General features: G+C 42.7%; 2 protein-coding genes across 2 annotated transcripts; one reads left to right on the top strand and one right to left on the bottom strand.

The window, feature by feature from the left end:
- The first annotated feature begins 2,857 nt into the window (after positions 1-2,857).
- Positions 2,858-15,719, top strand: atp10b (ATPase phospholipid transporting 10B). The gene is made up of 21 exons (XM_028417056.1): positions 2,858-3,380; positions 5,315-5,519; positions 5,753-5,838; positions 6,130-6,236; positions 7,450-7,581; positions 7,823-7,950; positions 8,248-8,500; positions 8,841-9,037; positions 10,040-10,195; positions 10,735-11,269; positions 11,348-11,442; positions 11,527-11,653; positions 11,728-11,912; positions 12,996-13,263; positions 13,379-13,455; positions 13,537-13,662; positions 13,757-13,957; positions 14,103-14,183; positions 14,292-14,396; positions 14,473-14,660; positions 15,295-15,719. The coding sequence occupies exons 1-21, from the start codon at positions 2,971-2,973 to the stop codon at positions 15,569-15,571; spliced, it is 3,939 nt and encodes a 1,312-aa protein (XP_028272857.1). The 5' UTR covers positions 2,858-2,970; the 3' UTR covers positions 15,572-15,719.
- Positions 15,720-17,014: 1,295 nt separating this feature from the next.
- LOC114442776 (F-box/LRR-repeat protein 3) lies at positions 17,015-20,129 on the bottom strand. Its single transcript, XM_075353417.1, is given in 5 exon segments — positions 17,015-17,651; positions 18,018-18,199; positions 18,323-18,449; positions 18,726-19,061; positions 20,023-20,129. Coding segments are annotated over 4 exon segments (1,281 nt in total). The 5' UTR covers position 19,061; positions 20,023-20,129.
- Positions 20,130-20,801: the final 672 nt, after the last annotated feature.

Here is a 20,801-nt window from a genome sequence, read left to right on the forward strand (position 1 = left end):
GAGAGCCATAGATATATGGAGGCACTCTGTGGACTCAACTGTGGCCCTCTGGCTGCAGGAACCGGAGCGCCTGCTACAAAAAAAGAGGAAGAAGAGAAAGAAAATAAAGGGCAAGAAAAAGAATGATCCACCCATCCATGCATCTATGCATGTCTCGACCTCAAACTGCATTCTCCCTTTGCAAAACCAACTGCACTGTGCTGCACTGCGCTGCTCTTGCTTTCTGACCTGACCACTTAAATAGATGCTAGTGAATATTTGATGGTGCAAAACACTCAATATTTAATATTTAAAATAGGATTTTTGTTCCAGAAGGGACTAATGTACAGCTAATGCTTCATTTTTTTTCTTTAACTTGGAGGACCAGATGAACACAAAGAGATTGAAGAATTAAATGGTGAACAGTAAATAAAGAAAAGACTTATAAGTATACAGAGCAGGAGTGTGAACAACACACAGTCTGCTCATGTTTAGCTGGAGTATGTTTGCCAGAAAACACTGTGTGTGTGACTGAGTGAGTGAGAGAGAGATGCTTCTGGGAGTAAAAAAAAACAGTGCAAAGTGCAAAACTACCCCAAAAAAAGTCAAATTGGTGTAAAAACTGATGTAATGTGACATGTAACCTTGTTCCAGGTTCCTTCATGCACTGGTAGGAATGCGCTCTACACCACTGTTGGCCCTCAGTATAACAGATGTAATGTCTCAGTACAGTAGACAGATGGTTCGTGCTAAATTGGCCCCTCTCTCTCTTGCACTCTTTTTTCCTCCTTTCAAAACGGGCATTTTGCAACACATATAGGGGGGGGGGGGGGGTGTTCAGATGCCGCTGCTGCTTTGTAGTGTTTCCGTGTCACTGCCATAATTAGTCATTGACAGATCTCTGCTCTGTGGAATCATGTGTATGTGTGGGTAGTAGTTCCAAGTTTTGTTTCTAATTGAGTGTGCGTGTGTTATGTGGATTCACAGCTGCGCCACTATGAAGTTGACGTGGCAGCCAAGTCAAGTCAAACCCAGCCAGAGCTGCCTGGGACAGACGAAATAATGCCCCCTTAGCTTCATGATTCCAATGCTGGACAAATGTATGAAGGAAAAACACCCAATGGGAGGAACTTGATTGTGTCAAATGTTGCAGTCACATGCAGGTCAAATGTGGCATCCGTAAAAAAAAAGAACAGATAAAGGTCCATTCATCTCCAGGAAGAAGCCTGAATGTTTCACTGACCTCAAATAATCAGTCAGTATCAACCACAAAACAAGAAGACATGTGAACTCCTGTACATATATAACATGTTGTTTTCTCTGTCCTCCTGAAATAAAAGTGGTAACAGAAAGGTTTATTTTTAACCTTCTCTCCTTTTCTGTCTTCTGTCTGGTGTCTGATTCCTCCTCTGGACAGATTTTGCAGCACCTGGATGAAGTCCTGAGTAAACCATGGACCAGTTATCGAAAATCAGTTGACATGTGAACATAGTTTATATATGGGTTGACTTCCTGTTGCTATTAAATAACAGGAAGTCTAACTACGATTTAATATTAGCATGTAATGAGTGCAAAGATCATACTGACCAAATGTGATGTTGATCTGATGTTTGTAAAACCAAAATGGCAGCCATCCTAACGTTGGAATTATGGTCTCTACATGTGTTGGTTTGGAATATCATATGTGGGGGCGACTGTCTGGGCGCTCTGTCATAATAGATTTGTAGGGCACTTGTTTCTTTCAAAGTTTATTGAGTTTCTGAGCCTCCCAAGCCCCTCATCAAGTACCTTACCTTCTGCTGTATTAAAAGTCTACTTTTCACATTTTCTTTTATCTATTGGGTTTTTACAGTGTATCTGTATTATTACTACCATTCACATTCAAGTTCAATACTGCATATTCAGCAATATAGTATTGTAATTAGAATCAAAGACTCATGTTATGTTACTCATATTTGGTATTATTAATATATACAAAGTCTATTACACATGTTCCCTAACTATGACTATAAATATGTCAAAAATCTAAATGTAAGCACCACAAACTCTGTCCCAGTACAAATCAGGCCTCTTTAAACAGGTTTGGCAGCCTGTGCTGGAAAGACAACATATGTCAACATGAGGAAGTGGAAAGCATCCTACATGCTTGCCATCTGTGCAAGAAGCTGTTTTTGTTGTAGTCTATCAAACATAAGAGCAACACACACATGCATGTCAACCCATTCAACACAGCCAAAGTTTCCGCAACATGACAGCGTTAGAAATTTTCTGAATATTCCCGTCTGTACTCCGTGTCGATCTCTGATGACCTCCCTGTGGAAACAAGGCACCAATGCAGCATTAACATTGTCATTATCTCTGAGAAGTCTGTGTGATCTGTGTCTGTACACTCCAAACGCACAGTTTATGGTGTGTCAGGTCTCTGTGTTCATATATTTTTTTTTGCCCTAAGCTGTCTGCCCGGCTGTTGTGTTGTCATTTCAAATCTCCATATGACCCACTGCACCAAATTTCTGAACTGAAACAAACATTAGATTATTAGCTCATTTGTCTGACATATGCTGTTTTGTGTTAATTTTGGTAATTTGTTTATTTCTATAACATCAGCCTGTAAACTATTAATGAAGTAAAATGTCAACACAGCACTGTATTTCAAAGAGTTGCCTTAGTGATTCTGCTGAAATGAGACTGTTGGCATCAGAATTATAATCAGCTGAGTCACTGGAGCACTCACAGCTACCATTCTGAGTGTAATTAGTTGGCTTATTTCCCCTTACAGCTCCAGCGCAAGGAATGCAAACACACCTGTCAATGCAAAGGGGCAGGCTCAGGAGTGGTTCGCTGTCACTTGTTTTAACACAGGCATCATTCAAACGAGCAGAAAGTCATTGTCAGAGAGAATGGACCTGAGGAGTTCACTCTAAGGGGCAGTCATTTTTAAGAGGATGAGAAGGAAAAGTTGGTGAAAAGGAGGAGAATAAACGTGCAGCCATGACGTGGAGGAGCCCTCTGGCCCTGGTGAGGGATTATCTGCAAGGTCAGAGGGCACGGGAGAAGGACCTCCGCAACCTGGTGTCCAATCTGCCTTATGAGGGCCTGGAGAAAAGGAAGCAACCCAACCGCTACTTCCTATCAAATGCCATCAAAACCACCAAATACACCCTCCTCTTCTTCATCCCCATGAACCTTTTTGAGCAGTTTCACCGGCTGGCTAACCTCTACTTTGTGGGTCTGGCTATTCTGAACTTCGTCCCCGCAGTGAATGCCTTTCAGCCAGATGTAGCTCTGATCCCCATCTGTGTCATCCTGTCTCTGACGGCCCTGAAGGACGCCTGGGAGGACTTCAGGAGGTACCAGTCTGACAGAAAGCTCAACAACACTCCATGTTTCATCTACAGCAGGTAATAGAGTGAAAGGCAAATCATGTCCTGGTTATAGATTCGGTGTGTTTTCTGCTGTTCAGTGAACACTCTCACGGTTAACGGCACCTCCACATCTGTGTTTGTGATTCTTATCTTCCTGCTGTGAGAGTGTGTAGATCTGTGAGATAGTGTGATACACTTGTTGGTGTTTGTGTGTGTGTGTGTGTGTGTTTTAACTCCTCTGCATTTCAGCACCCTGTGGGAATTTTTGACTTAGAAATAGAAAATGTGTGGGAGACTATTCCTCTTTTGAAGAGCCTCACAACAATATCTCTCACCACCACATTGTGCTCATTTGATGAAATCCTCATCTGGGTATTGCATCAGCAGAGATGGTAAGGTTAGCAGTTATCTATTTTTGAATTACTGGTGAAAAAAAAATGAATAATTTACAAAAGAGAGGATAAACACTGTCACTTTCAACCTTTTTATTGCTGTGATTTTGGAGTACAGTGGGACGAGGAGGAGGAGGTGGTGTGGATGTGGATTTCCTATGGATATGTCCCCCTTTCACGATGAATTCACAACCCGTATAAAAACACTACAAATCAGCAGGGCTCAGCAAGGGAATCCTCGGCAGGGGAGTAGGGAGAAGTTTGTGTGTGCAGGTGGTTTTGAAAGTGACTCCAGATCCAGCACCACACCACCTGCCTGTCCCACATACAGCAGCTGAGCCATGGCGAGGCAAGTTCTTGTGGGTGTCTCATGGTTCTCATGGCTGCTAAAGTTTTAGGGTTTCTTTAAAGTCAACAAGTGTTCCTTGTTGAAGCACAAGATGGATGTCTATAACTTGTAAAGCTGTTTTGACATGCAGACTTTTAGATCTGTCAGTCATCCTTACAGCGCACGTGAAGGCTCACATGGACTGTAGTCAGATGGGGATTTGGATTTAATTCATCAGACCTTCTCACATGCACGTCTTTATTTCCCATCAGCCCTCAGCTCAGCTGTGTTCTGTGTTGTGATGGAGGTGTGAAGTGTCTGTGTTTGAGTGTGACAGGCCTTATCTTTAGGGTCATCTTATCTATCTTGTCTCCATATCAATCCACCTGCACTCAGACGTGCTTGAACATGAAACACGCCGGCTGTTAATCATGCTGTTTGAATGCCAAGACGTGTGCTTGTATTGTACAGCATGTCTTGTTTTATTGTTTACAAATGAGGCTTAACTAAACCTAAACTCGTTTATTTCCAACAAAAACTAGATACAGCGACTCAAAGTTTGTGTTTCAGGTATTCTGTCACACACACTTATCATCAGTTAAACATCTACCAGCAGCATATACATATATTCAAAAACATGTTGTATAAATGATTAAGACAAACCAGACAAACCTGTACTAAAACAATGGATTTATAGCATAAGAATGGTGGCTGTCTGCTCATCATTCTATTTAAAACCTTTCTGGATGGGAACCACACTTCATGAGACTTCCCATGTCCTGAAGGTAAAGCTGATAGACATCCCTTAACTGGACTGACGGAAAAAGAATTTGTGCAACATACTAAAAATACATAATCCACCCCTTCTGGCTTTGTTTGGAGTGAGGTGTGGTGTTGTGTAGCAGCCACCTGATCAGGTCCTACATGCAGGACAGCATACCTGCGACTCACCGTCAGTGGAGGATAGTCAGCTTGACGTGCAAGTTCAAACCATAAACACATGTTTATATGGAGGCCTGATCCCTGTGGACAGCAACAGCTCAAACTGTAGAGTCTTCCTCTGCAGACCTCGTCTGCGCTGCTCTCCAAAAACAACAGCATCGATCTTCTTGTTGACTTGTGTTGTTTATTCACTGACTTAAGCTCAGGTTTTGTTTCTATCCTCAGTAAATGAATCAATTTTTCATTTCACAGGATACATAGGAGTGTTAAAATAATCCATAATGATGTTCGGTCATGTGTGATTTCAGGAAGGAGAAGCAGTTCGTGCAGAGACGTTGGAAGGATGTGCGTGTGGGAGATTTTGTGAAAGTGGTTTACAATGAGATCATCCCTGCAGACCTCCTTCTCCTGCACACATCAGACCCCAGTGGAGTGTGTCTCATAGAGACGGCCAACCTGGACGGTGAGACCAACCTGAAACAGAGGACGGTGGTGTCTGGACTCTGCAACACGGTGAGGGGCTTACTGTCCTCCCTTTCCTCCTCCTCTCCTCATGACGTTTATTAGATTTACCAGAACAAATGTGAGATGTCCGGACATTACTTCTGGTAACTGAGGTCTTTAAAATGTGTCAGCGTGAGATGACATACTGGTTGGATCACATACTTCATATAAATTCTTCCTGAGAGCAGGAACATTTCCATTAATACTGTGAAGTCTTCATGTCCCTCCTTTTAATTTTACAGAGTCCTGAGTTTGAACCAGAAAGCTTCAACAGCATTGTGGTGTGTGAGAAGCCCAACAACAATCTGAATCATTTCAAGTGTTACGTGTGAGTATCAACACACAGATCAGATTCCCCAAAACACTTTCCGTGAGCCTTTCAGAGCAGCCGAGCAAAACTAATTCCAAACCACTTGCCGGACTTTCCAACGCATTATTGTAGCAGTAATGGACTATAATCGATTTTCTCAGGAAGCGCAGCTCTTAGAGATGGTCGGCCTGTGCTGTCCAGCTACAGCCATAAAGCAGCAGAATTGCTAATGGGGAATGCATAAGCAGTAATGAATATCTAACAAGATCTGACAGTACAAAGGAGGTTTCTCACTTTCTCCTGCTGCAGAGAGAAACCTGATAAGGAGAAGGTGGGCGCTGGGATCGAGAGTCTGCTGCTGCGAGGCTGCACAGTGAGAAACACGGACCATGCTGTCGGCTTTGTGGTTTATGCAGGTACATTCTCCATTTTCTCAGCTGGCCCACTGCTTTAACCTTGACGCTGAAACACAGAGGTCACATTTTAGACCGTCATCCTCACTCTATGAAATGAATGATTAAAACAATGTACCTTACATAACTTGCAGCTCGGTGGAACATTTGTGTTTTTATTTTGACATAAGAACAGTTAACTTTAGTCTGCAGTCATTCAGGCTGTGGGACTGCACATCAAATACTGAGCAAGATGCTATGTCAACATGCTAACATTTACAATTATTTGTAATTTTGTTACCACATACAGAGGATAGAAAATGACATCTTAGTCAAAAGACCCATGAGCCACATTTGCTATTTTACATGGGCCACATCTAATTCATCAGGGCCACATGAAGGCCACCAGTGCTGCATCAATGCCAGAAGTGGGAAACATTCACTTACTATCTGGGATATTTGTGTATTTTTATTATTATTATTATTGTTATTATTTTTTGTTTATGTTGCTTTCATCCTCTTTACTGGTCCTTACTTGATGCTGTATAAAAATAAGATGTCACTCAAAAAAAGACAGTGACGCCCAAGTTTAGTACGTGTTAGCTGATATTAGTGTGTGAATTAAAGGTAGGGTAGGAGATTTCCTTCTGATGCACGTTTTGTTAAATTAGTGTAACTTCTCTTTACAATCCGATAGCAACCGATTAGTTCGGCAGTTTCGCTTTAAAACAAAGAATATGAATCATCTGTGGAAGCTATAAAATGCTAAAAACATCAGCCAATCCTCAGGGACGACCCTGTGTGGAGTATTGGTTGGTTGTCACTCTCTTCCTGCTCTGCGTGCACCAGAGAGGTACGTGCATGATGGCCGAAGTCACAGACCGCAGCTCGTCTTCAGGTAATGCGCGTCCATGTGTTTGGGAGGCGTGGCTTCGGGGTGAGCTTTGAGAGAAAGGGGCTCTCTCTCATTGAGTTTTCAAAATCTCCTACCCTACCTTTAACAGCGGTAATCAGTTGAGGTAATAGTAGTATTTCATGTATGTTTTATCACTTGTAGAAATCAGAAATTTTTCATTTTACATTTAAGAACAAACTTTCTTGTTATACACCTTGTTGTTCCGCATTGACAAATGGTTACTAACACATTAGCCTGCAGCTTAATCCCATGAAAATGTAATTTTGCATGCATAAAAAACACTAGATCTTCATCAAAACACCTTCTCATCCAACATTTAAGGCCATGAAACCAAGTCCATGCTCAACAACAACGGGCCAAGATACAAGCGCAGCAAACTAGAGCGGAAGCTGAACACAGACGTCATCTTCTGCGTCATTCTCCTCTTCACCATGTGTCTCATCGGAGCACTCGGTAAGTAATGAATTACATTACTTAAACACAAATCCACTACACAGACTCCTTCATGATTAATGCATCGACATTATGAGGGGACATTAAATTTCCAATAAAATGTCCCACTTTGGCCACAGGCCCAAACACATTGACTTCCAAGAGCAGGAGGGAAGATGGGGGGAAGTTGTAGTGCCAAAAATAGCTTTCCTCCCTACTCCACGGTCAGTGTGATTAATCCCTTCTGTCCTCATACATACAGGTCACTTCTTATGGCTGCAGGCGCTGCCCAGTGTGCCCCCTTACCTGGTCCCTGACAGCAACGGTCACCTGGACAGTCCCAGTCTGTCTGCTTTCTACATGTTCTTCACCATGATCATCCTGCTGCAGGTGGAGCAGGCGGAGACAAAGCATTTATCACTGTTTGGTGTTTGTTTCATTAAACTAATCTAATCTTGTCTTGTCTGTTGTCTTGGTTTCTTCTGTGGTTACTGATCACACTTTTTCTCCTCTTCCTTATTCTGTATTATCACCATCTGTTCCCACATTTCTTCTTTTGTTTGGTTATCTGCTGTAATTACATCGTTGCTATTTTCTTTTCTCTCTTCTTCTTAACTCCCACTTCCACTTCTGCCTCACTTCTCTTCTATTCCCCTTCCTTTTCATTCAACTTTCTTTTCTCTCTAGATCCTGATTCCTATCTCTCTCTACGTGTCCATCGAGTTGGTCAAGATTGGTCAGATCTTCTTTATCACGAATGACGCCGATCTGTATGATGATGACACTGAAGTCCGCATGCAGTGTAGGGCTCTGAACATCACAGAGGACTTGGGACAGATTGAATACATCTTCTCTGACAAGACAGGCACCCTCACTGAGAACAAGATGGTGTTTCGGCGATGTTCCATCGTGGGCACTGAGTATCCACACAAAGAGAACGGTAAACCTCCACACTGTGATGCAAGGCCCATATGGGAATATTTTACAAAATTATTTTGATTGTTTGAAATACAAATAAAAAAGACCCATTTTATTTTGTTTTGCTGTTTGTCACCTGATCACATGGCATGCACTTCCTGGTCGGCTCATAAAATGTGATTTTCCATTATGCTGTGTCATCAGACCTGCATTTGAATCTCAGTGTGTATATTAAAGTTCAATTTCCCTTACATGTTGCGTGTATGATCATGCTGATTAGCCTTGTTAAGGGCTCAGCCTGATCTGTCAGAGTACATTTTACATGTGTTTAATGTGTCATGATATTTTGTTGGGATTTCCAGCCATCCGTCTAGCTCTCCTCGCTGAAGTAGATTTAGAGGAGGAGGTTATCTTCAACCAGCATCCACAACCTCCGCAGACGAGTTGGTCCCTGGATGCTGAGGACACAAACTCTCAAGACTCACATCGCCGTGGCAGCCGATGCAAGAGCAAGGTCGCAGCAAGTGCCCAGAGCGATGTGGCCTTCAGCAGTCCACTGGTATGGTGATCACTTAATCCTGAGTGGGGTTATTTGTTTTTTTAATAACCTGACTTGATAATTCAGTGACAAATTAAACATGGCAAACAACACTGCTATGATTTCTTGATTTTACATTCTCTCGATTCTGACAGTAGATGACATGTTTGTGTCAAAGTCATGTCCTGACTTGTAACAACACAAAATCCGCTGTGTTAACCAAAAATGAAATAATGAATATGGAAGTTTAAACACTGTCAATCCTAAACCTCTTACAGTATCTTGCATGTGGACACAGGGGACTTAAGATTATCCCAGCATGCACTGGGCCAGCAGCAGGATGCACCCCAAACTGATGGTTTGTCTATCACAAAGCAACAACAACATTAGATCCATCACCCACTGTTTGTGGTGGGAGCAGATACAGGCCGTATTTTATGCCAACTTGGTCGCATACAGTTTTTTCACAACATTTGTTACAATGTATTTGGAATATAATTCCAAACCAAAAATTTGCCATTTGTTTACCCAAATCTGACCTACCCTCATGTCAAAAGGCCTTGTGGTCTCAGTCCCTGCTGCAGATGGCCGAGCTGCTAGGTGTCAGTGATGAGCACATCCATTTTGGCTCAAAGCTGCCCCTGTGTCTGTGACGGGACATATGGTCATGCTGAGCACCATTTGGCACAGACCTCTGATGTCACATCAACTGTAAACGTGCACTATAGATTACTCATCACCATCTTGTATATTGTACAGTATTTCTGTGCCTATTTTTGTCCATGGGCCAGAGAGCAGAGGCCTGGAGATTCAGGCTGAGGCAGCCAGTGGCCATCTTTAGCATTCTTCATGCTGTGTGTCTATGAATGAAAACTTGCTTCCTGTAATCCTTCCACAAGCATGGACAAACAGATGAAAAGTTTAAAAGCCAAACACCCCCCCCCCCCCCCCCAAATCCAATTACCAAAAGTGGAAATACTTTATCAACATAATTAACAAACTGATTAACTTTTACTCCAACAGGAAACTGAGGTGATTCCAGACAGGAAGCTCCTTCAGCAGATTAGCAGGGCAGAGAGCAGCAGCAGAAGGAAGACAGATCCTTACCTGGACTTTTTTCTGGCTCTCGCCATTTGCAACACAGTGGTCGTTTCCATGGCAACAGCTCAGAGACGGAGGGTGAGCACTCGCTTTGCTGTGACTGTAGATGAGAAGAAGAGAGATGGAGAAAGCAGTCAAGAGAGCAAAAAGCATCGGTTCAAAATTATAAACAACTGCACTCATGAATAAATAGTCCATTAAATATGTCATTATTTTATTCTATAGAGACAAATTATATTATATTATATACATTAGTCCACATGAAAAAAGGTGAATTCTTCCTAATCTCTCAGATGGTTCATAACAAGAAAGTTTGTTTCTTCTCGTCCGGTACATTTAAAGTCTCACTTAATCATTCTGAGTTCTCTAAATCTGCCACAGAGTTAAGGGAGAATGGCAGGGTCAGTCAGGGTTGCCTTTATTAATTTGAGCCTTTGCTGCTCCCGACTGTGCTGCTCTGCAGCCTGGCAGATGGGAGAAATCAGTGTGTTTTTTTTCCCCTGGAGTTTGGAGTTGAAGGTAAAACAGAAACAGAGTTATAACACCAAACGTGTGTCATCTTGTTGTGTTAGAAGATCTTAGTCTTATAACATTAATTATTTCTATTTTTCCCCCAGGTGAGTGTCTCTCCACATGCCTGGCAGACAAATAACGCATTGGATACTTTGTCGAATGTGGTGAAAAATGCTGGCTGCATTTTTACCTCCTGTTGGCGTAAGCCCAAAAGGAACCGTACTGTGTCAGAGGGCTCAGCTTTAGAGGACGACAGTTTCCAACCCCCTCTAAAAATGACGGGGACTGTAAACACCAACGGGATCCAAACATATTCGCTCCACACTCCGTCCCAGGGCGACAAGCCTGCAGCAACCCTGGATAATCTGAGGTATGAAGCAGAGAGTCCAGACGAGGCCGCCTTGGTGTATGCAGCCAAGGCATATGGCTTCACTCTGCTGGCCCGCACTCCTGACAGTGTGACTGTGAGGCTCCCGTCTGGGGAGGACCTCGTGTTTGAGGTGCTGGACACCTTGACCTTTGACTCCAACAGGAAGAGAATGTCTGTTTTGGTGAGACACCCAATCACCAAAGAGTATGTGCTGTACACCAAAGGTGCAGACTCGGCCATCATGGAGCTCCTTGGTACACCGTATGCAGGTGTTTGCAAAGTACATATCAACATAAGTGTGCATTATTCTAAATGTAATAAATATAACTGCATTTTATTATTTCCAGAGCACTTGATGACAAGAAATATCGCAGCTGATACTCAACATCATCTTGACTGTTATGCAAAGGAGGGCCTTCGTACTCTGTGCATTACAAAAAAGGTACAACATCATATATTTTTACACTCACTGGGATCGATATTTGACAAGAACTGTGTTTTATCTTGTCTTCTTCACATGTTGCAGGTGGTGAGTGACAATGTGTATGAGAGCTGGTTAGTGGACAGACAGAGAGCTCTGGCTGCTATAGACAACAGAGAGGAGCTCATCATGGACACTGCTGTGCAGCTTGAGAAGAACCTTTCCCTGCTTGGTAAGAAGGACACATCATTCATGACTGTTCAAAGCACCACCAGTGTCACAATTTGGATCCATGTCCTCCCGCAGGAGCAACGGGCATTGAGGATCGTCTGCAGGAGAATGTCCCAGACACCATCATGGCACTGCGGGAGGCTGGAATCCAGGTGTGGGTGCTGACCGGTGACAAGCCAGAGACAGCTGTCAACATTGGCTATGCCTGCAGGCTGCTAGAAAAGGATGACCTGGTGATCAACATGAGCTGCAAAAACAAGGTGAGGAGGCCGCATGCTACACTGAAGGTTGAGGCAAAAATTATTAACACTGATCAAAAATGATTAGCTTTGCAAAACATGATCTGCATACAGAGGAATAAAACAGGATGTGCTATAGACGGTAAAAGATCAAGGGGGTCTATGTAGACAGAATTGTTTTCAGAATTTATTTCTTCCTTTAAAAATAGCATAATAACAGTAATGTTCTGTTTATAATATATGTATATATACTGCACCTGTCACACACAGCTTGTTTAAGAGAACTTTGACCTCTTTAGTTTTCATTCAGGACACGCTTTGTGTTTTCCTAGCAGTAGGTTCAGGAGGTTTCACCCGTGAGCTTGCCTTCCTCACATTTAAATGACTGAATCTTTTTCACCACTTTTACATTTTAACTAAAGGTCAGACCCTCAGATTTCCATCTGAGAATGATAAGGTGTCAGGTGTGGGCCCTGCTGCTTCTGTGTGGTCATTAAAGGTCTAGTAGAGCAGAAATGAACTCATCCCCTGCCTCAAACAGACTGAAATAATCGCTAACAGATACAGTGTGAAACATCACTGATGAAGAATGGAGTGAGATACCCGAGCACAATAACTAATGCTTTTATATCTAATTACCGGTTTATTATTCAACCCTCACAGGAAATACCCTCGCTCTCATAATCCAGAGTGGAACCACATTAGCAATGAACTATTTTTTTTACTGCTGTAACTTGATGACCACCTGAGAGATGCACTCCCACAACCACCATCCTCCCACCAAGCCTAATGAAATTTAGCCCATATTAGATGGAATAAAAATAGGGAGCAACCTTTTTTTCCCTCTATCATCTTAGTTTCCTTTTGGCTGAGAGACTGGAGTTATTTACACACAACAATGATGAGTCTAATGGGACAACAGCACAGCTACTATTCCTCTTCACATGCTGCTGCAGAGTAAAGTCAGTGTTGTCTTGGTTGAATGTTACATTGTATAAATTAACACATGTCAAGAGCAAAAATCTAAAGGCATTTCTAAAATCCAAGCTTATTGCTTGATCTCTGGTCACCATCAGAAAATCGGTGTTGCTTGTTGTTTTGCAGCTTGCATGCACATCCATCCTGGACTGCACTCTGGAAGAGGTGCGGAGGTACAGCCAAGACCCGCGGAACGTAGATACCACCCCAGACATCTCTCTGGTGATTGATGGGTGCACCCTGACCATGGCCATGTCACCTGACCTGCAGGAGCGCTTTGTGGACCTGGCCAAGCGCTGCCGCTCTGTGCTGTGCTGCAGAGTCACACCACTACAGAAGAGCAGAGTGGTGAAGGTGATCAGGGAGAAACTCAAAGTCATGACGCTTGCTGTTGGTAAGAACATGTTGTGTGAAAGGAGTCAATCACCTTTCCCATGTTTATTATTATCTCCGGTCCATTCAAGGTCCCTCTCTCTGTGATTTAGCTAACATTCACTGTGTGGTTGCAGGCGATGGTGCAAATGATGTCAACATGATCCAAGCAGCAGATGTTGGCATTGGGATATCTGGTCAGGAAGGGATGCAGGTTGGGATTCATTTGTCTGGCTTTCATGTGCAATGACTCTGCAGCTTCAAACATATCCTGAGTCCTCTTTGTCATCTGCAGGCGGTCATGGCGAGCGATTTCGCCATATCTCGTTTCAAACACTTGAAAAAACTTCTCTTAGTGCACGGACACTGGTGCTACACTCGACTGGCCAACATGATCATTTATTTTCTCTATAAGAATGTGGTGGGTCAAACCTCTGAGTTAAAGCCTCCCTGCTGTCTAAATCACCCTTTTGCACGGGTTCCTCATCTGATCGTCTGTTTGATGTGCTCCTCAGGCCTATGTGAACTTGCTCTTCTGGTACCAGTTCTTCTGTGGATTCTCTGCTACCGCCATGGTCGATTACTGGCTGATGATTTTCTTCAACCTCTTCTTCACCTCGGTGCCACCCATCATGTTCGGGATCATGGACAGGGATGTTTCTGCAGAGATGCTGCTGGGTGTCCCTGAACTGTACAGGACTGGACAGGGTGCAGGGGTCAGTGACTGAATAATTTCCCTCAAAAGTTGGCACAAATGTTTAGGTAGACTCAAGAGTGATTAGAATTTGGTGGTCAAAGCTTAAAGGTCTGCTTTGCGTATCATATCTTATACTTTTTTTTCTATACTTTTTTGTATTATAGCAATACAAGTTTTCAACTTTCTGGGTCTCTATCCTCGATGCCTTCTATCAGAGTCTGGTGTGTTTCTTCATTCCATATTTGGTAAGAGACACACTGGTTAGTGATGTTTCTCGTGGTGCATGAGTGACGTAATTTACCGGTTAAGTGTCCACTACCCTAAATCTGACAGCCCTGTTTTATTTCTCTCAGGTTTACATGGATTCAGACATTGGTATTTTTACCTTTGGAACTCCTTTGAACACAGTTTCTTTATTTACCATCTTGGTACATCTGTCAATAGAGATTAAAACCTGGGTGAGTGCTTGATGCCTGTTTCAGCAACTACAACAAAAACACACATAACTAACTGTGTTTTGTCACTGCCTTGCAGACAGTGGTGCACTGGGTAGTCATGTTTGGCAGCGTGGCGCTGTACTTCATCGTAACGCTCGCCTACAGTGCCATCTGCGTTACCTGTAACCCTCCATCCAATCCGTACTGGATCCTCCAGAACCAGATGGCCGACCCCATGTTTTACCTTATCTGCATCATCTCCACTGTGGTGGCCCTATTGCCCAGGTAGTGTCAGTGTTATTCTCACTGTGCCTCTCTGTCATTACTCAAAGCTAGCAAGGGGTCAGTAGTGTGTCCACAGTTTTGTAATCAGGTAAACAAACACAACATGTTTTATAATACACAGTAGCATAAATATATCTGTTTGGATTCTCTCATCTGTGTGATGTCAGTGTGATTACCGGGCACAGTATTATTTTTCTAAAGTGTTTAGTTTTCTAAAAACCATAGAAGAGAGCACATCTCTTCACCACCGCCGCTGACAAACACACATTGCTCAAAATAGCTCCAAATCATTGTAGTGCTGCAGTCATTTTATCTGAGCATGTTTCAACCTGCTCAACCTTATAATGATTTTGTATTTATATTAGTACGAGTAGGCTTTGACTCAGATCTCAGATCATTAATTGCTATGAAATTGTGAGGTTGTTGCAGTGCATGTACTGTATGTTCTGGGCAGATTTGTAATTAAATAATGTTAATTGTGAAGGTCAGGAACGACTGCAGCAGGGCTCGGTCTTCCTCTCAGTGGCTGATGTAACTCAAAGTGCTGATATTTAGAGGGGATGCTCTGATTTACATCAAAGGGCTGCATATTTTTCTCTGGCCTACTTTCTCACCACCACACTCTCTCCCCCAGGTACATGTTTCACGTGCTGAAGAACTCTATCGCCCCCTCCCCACTTGTACAAGCCAGGCATCTGGACCGGCTGGACTCCTCCACGAAAGAACAGTGGATCAAGGAGTGGAGGAGCTTCAGGGGTGGAGGGCAGGTTAAACGCTCCAGGCTGTCTACCCCACCTTCTCCCACTCTAGAGAATTCTGTGGACATTAATCCTGAGACTCCCACAGCTGCTGAAAATATGGAGGACGATTTCACACTGAATGTAACCAGTCAGAGGCCTGTACACACATGAGGAACAGAAGTAATATGATGTGTTACTTGATCTTTTCAACACACTGTGGTGATCAATTACTCATGCCACCTACCCAACTAAAAAGTGGCACAAAATCCTTGGTTGGTTTAAATGTTCCGTTCACCTAGACACCTCAAACTCTCACAGTAGTGGCCTGTAAGTTGTTTAATTTATATCTCTAGAAATATATGTAAATTAAATTCTATTTTTGTCTTGGTGTGTGTGTGTTACGTGTGTAAGGTTTACACACAGACATCAAACAAGCAAAAAGGTGCCTAAATTTAGAAAAAAAAGGCTTCCCAGCCACAAAGTCTGCTGCGTTTTATGGAAATGGATTGTGCACAAGTGAATCCACTTGTAAAAAGGGCTGAGTTATCACTGGCATGCTTCATTATACAGTAGTGGCTCTGCTTATATAACAGTTTGCTGCAACCAGTTAAGTCATTGCTGCCCTCTAGAGCTGAAAATGAAGAGCTGCACAAAGATCAAGGAAGACAAAACATACATGGTAACAAGGCAACATAACGCGCAGCATTAAAATCTCATCATATATTTTAATTTATTTGTATTAAGAATTAAATACAGTATCAATAAACAGCAGTATTTTAAAGAAGCCTGATTGTAGCTGTAGCAACATAACACATGTGGCACCAGGTACTGTGGAAACTTAGCTTAAGCATAAAGCTTAAAGTATATATATATATATATATATATATATATATATATATATATATATATATATATATATATATATATATATATATATATATATAGAAAAAATATTTGAATGTAATCTTCGTCTTGTTTAATACCCTTACATTTGTTTTATATAAAACATATATATATATATCTTTAGACACAGCAAAGCCATCAAGGGTATTAAACAAGACGAAGATTACATTCAAATATTTTTTCAATAAGTTTACACCAAACCAAACGAAAACAAGCAGCAATGGTCCTTTGTCTTTAGATGGTGTGTAGGTGTGACTCTGACTCGACTGGAAACTCTTGTTTTGCATTGATGTCACTATTGTGTGACATCTATTCTATTGTGTGTTACTATGTTTAGTGATGCGCTCAGAATGAGGTATGCTCATCATCCACTAGAAAACTCTACAAGTCCAGATGCCTTGCTTCAATCCTCTCTACGTATGATGACCTGGATGACTGAGAATCTTCATCAACATCATCCACAAACTAAAAAATAACTTGACTACCACTCAGAATTTTACATTACAATATAAACATACAAAAAGAAAACAGATCAATCTGCACATTTTAAGAGAGAGACAAAATAATTAGATTCACTCACAGACAGCTGACAATAAGCAGCAAAAACATTAGTTAAACAGGATAACTGAGTTGAAGCCCTGTCATGCAATCCTGGGGGCCATGACAGTCATGTGCTCCATTAGCAGCCCTCGTTTCTGACTTGCTGTCAGCCTACCATGTGGGCATCATGTCAGGGAACCACATACGGCCGAGGTGCTTCGACACCTCAGCGTGGATCTGCTCCATGTTGTAGCTGCTGTCTGGGATCAACACCTCTTCCATGATTGACAGCTGAGTCAGCCGGCCCCCACACATCTTCATAAACTCTACATAGCTGCTGCAGGTCACCTCGCACTCACCCAAGCCGATGGCCGCCAAGCATTTGCAGCACTCAGCAATACAGATCAGCTCCTCATCCAGGGGCTCAAGGCCATTGGTGCACACGACCAGCTCCACCAGCCGGGGGCAGTGCAGTCCGATGAGGCCCAGCGTCTCTTTGATGACCGCTCGGCCAAAGTACAGGTGGGTGACTGGGGCTTCCTCACAGAAGAAGGGCTCAAACTCCTCTTCGTAGAGGAAGAAGTACATGACAATGTTGACCTTGGGTGAATGCCGCACTAAAGGCTCCCAGCTGCTCCTCTGGATGGTGTGAAATCGTGTCTGGCCAGGGTTCTCGCTTACCACATCAATACACAGGTGTTCCAGGTGGACATGTTTTTCAGATGACAGGGCAAGAAGCAGTTCATCACTCAGGAGATAGTAGTTTAAAAATGCCAGCCCCGTGAGGCCATGGCACTGGTCTGCATGCCTGAGGAAGAAGAAACTACTTTAGTTACAGTTCCTTAAAAAAACTAATCAGCCAAGCAGGGAAGGTCAGGATATTGAATTTGAGGCTCGGATGTGAGTCCTTCCAACTTTGGTGTCATTTTGCACTATTATCTTGTTCAAGTGATACTTTGGTTTACAAATAACAAATAAACCTCAGCTGTACATTGCACACAGCACGCTAACACTCTAAACTGAGGAGATGGAGATGAAGCACTACTGTGCTTCTCAGACCTGCCAGAATTTATTGATATATTAATATAATATAATGGTATTTTCTCAGTCATGTGGTGATGATCAGGTTTGTAACACACGGAGCTCACTGTAAAATGTGCTGATGACTAAAAACAGTCAGCTACCAGCTGGGGAGACATGAGGACAGCTGCTCATCTTCAGCAGCTTAAAGGTGTCACTGTTGTTGGCAACAAGCACCCTCAGGGACGGATCGTCCACAGGGGTGTCATCAATCTTGATAGAGGACAGGGACTTGGAATTGACAAACACCACGGTCAATGCAGACACAAAGTGGGCCTGAAGAGGAGCAAAGAATACCTGTCATCAACAACTTTTATCTATTATTGTGCAGAATATTATCATAATGTGCAAAAATCTGTTTCATCAATGTCTGTGAGTTTCTGTGAGGCAGTTTCTTACCTGAGACATCTCCATGAAGCTGGACTGTGCTATAGGAATCAACCCCAGGGTCTTTATGGTGCAGTTCACCAGCTGGGAAAGAATGTCACAGGCCGCCTCTGCAGATTCTGTGCAGCTGTTCACCTGATTTACCAGCAGTGATTCACCATTTAGATAAAACACAGAAGACACACACACACACACACACACACACACACACACACATAAAATATGAGGGAGGGAAACACGGAGGTGTAAGAATCATCTCAGCCTGTTAGAAGCCATTACTGCCAAGACAGCTGATGTGTCATGATCGATTCTGCAGCAGATGGTCTGGATTAAGCGTGGTTCATATTGTTTTAAGGACAGCTGTGATGTGAAAGTGGGGGAGGACCGAGGAGGTGAAAGAGGAAGCTCTTACTTTAAGCTGACGTATTGCAGGTGTTGTGTGTGCTGCTTGATGATCTGCTGAATGAGGTCAGGGTGAGTGGAGCGCAGGTAAGACGTGGCCGGCTGATTGAGCTCAAACTCAAACCTCCTCCAAAGGTCAGGGGTATGAAAGATGTCATTCGAGCGCCGGCACACAGATGATGCCCTGGCACGGTCTACCAGGGACAGATGCTGGAAGACCGGCAGGACGATGTGGTGGGGCAGGTTTCCCCAATCCTGTGCAGGAGCCCGCTTCTGTCTCTTAGCCTGCTCCTCATGGGAGGGAAAGGTGTCGCACTTGGATCTGAGACCGATCCTTCCAGGTTTCATTCTAAAACCAATCACCAATAACCCAAATTTACTTTTACCAATACTTTTACTTGTCTATTATGTGTACTGACTGGCTGCTGAACATCGTAAAAACATTTCAAAATTACTGCAAAATTACATTAACATGCTAAACAATGAAACAGACTAAAGTAAATAAACTTGCCTAAAAGCGCCTGCAAACATGTCGACAGAAATTCCCCTTCCTTTAAAATTAGTCAGCAGTCTTGTCGAAAGCAAATTTTCAGCCTGTATGCACTGATGTAATCTATATGTAATATGCAGGAAACACCAATCAAAATCTCCTTTACTCTCTCCACTGAGCAGCCTAGGTTTATTACTGCCCTATTTGCAGTGTAAATCTCAATGTGAGCTGCTATTGGTAAATGAACTACCATAACAGTAAATATTGTTTATATGCTTATTAACTGCATATACAGGCTCTAAACGGACTAGCTCCACTATACCTGCAGGATCTAATAGTCCCATATATTCCCAATAGAACACACGGCTGGGGGACACAAACATGATGCACTGAGCAGTTCCATCACCTCCTCAACACCACCACCATCTCTATCCCCCTCTCCCCTCCTCGCCTCTTATTAGGCTGACCTATGATCCATTATTTTATGTCACTAACTGTGTGTCCAGTCTTTTCTTGTCTCTCTCTCTCTCTCTCCCTGTAAAGCACCTAGACACAATGTTAATTGTAAAAGTTGGAAAAATGGAATTTAATTGAATTTTAAAACTGTTTCTATTATTATAATTACGTCATTATTATTGATCCCTTTGAATAATAATCTGAATAGAGAGTGGTTTCAAACACATTAGCCTACAGATTTCTACAGTAGTTAGTATAGTTGGATGTTGTCCACTCCAGAGCGCACAGAAACTTCCCCCCCCTGACTCACACCTCAACAACAGATACCCACACTGTCCATGCAAACACCAGCTCATCTACTTACACGAACGGCTCAAAGACTTCACTTTCCTTCAGGTTTGGTGCTGAGAAGACAGCGTCCACTTGGAGCCATGGCTGGAGAAACGCTGCCTGCCGCTGATATAGGACAGCACCAGCAGCTCCCATAATGAACTCTCCTCGCTTTAGTGACAGCTTGACAGGCGCTGTCCAGCCTCCGGTGCATGTGAGCGGAGGGAAACATCTGCTGGGCTGCATCATCCTCCACCATCATACATGCAGAGAAACACAGTGATCTACGCTAGTACATTAACATCAGTGGAGAACACAAGTTACTGTGTGCACGCGTCCGGAGAAAGCAGGTCAGTGTGGCAAAGTGCGTGTGCGTGAGAGAGAGAGAGAGAGAGTGAACAGCTGCAGAAAAAATATTCAACAATACTAATAAATCAATATGTATCGATCACCACTTTAAATGTAAAAACTGCTCTGACAGGACTTCTGCTGAATGCGGCATTATAGCCTCTGTGTGTGTGTGTGTGTAGCAGTTATTGCTTTTATTTGTTTAATCTTGTAATATAATGCATGTATGATCTATTATTGTGGCATATAAATACATATTCTGAATTTTTGTACATATTTCGCCTGCTTTATAAGCATATAATTTTAAAAGGAATCTCGAAACTTTGTTTGAAGCTACAAGTATTAAGTAGCGCAATAACAAGTAAGGCGAATTATTCTGATGAAATAAAGCATGGAGGTCCCTGAGAGAAGGTGTCCAGATGTGTGTAACTAAATACTTTCTTCCATCTTCTAAGATGTCTTTTG

Source organism: Parambassis ranga, chromosome 10 (genome assembly GCF_900634625.1).
Source record: "Parambassis ranga chromosome 10, fParRan2.1, whole genome shotgun sequence".
NCBI classification, from domain to species: domain Eukaryota; kingdom Metazoa; phylum Chordata; class Actinopteri; family Ambassidae; genus Parambassis; species Parambassis ranga.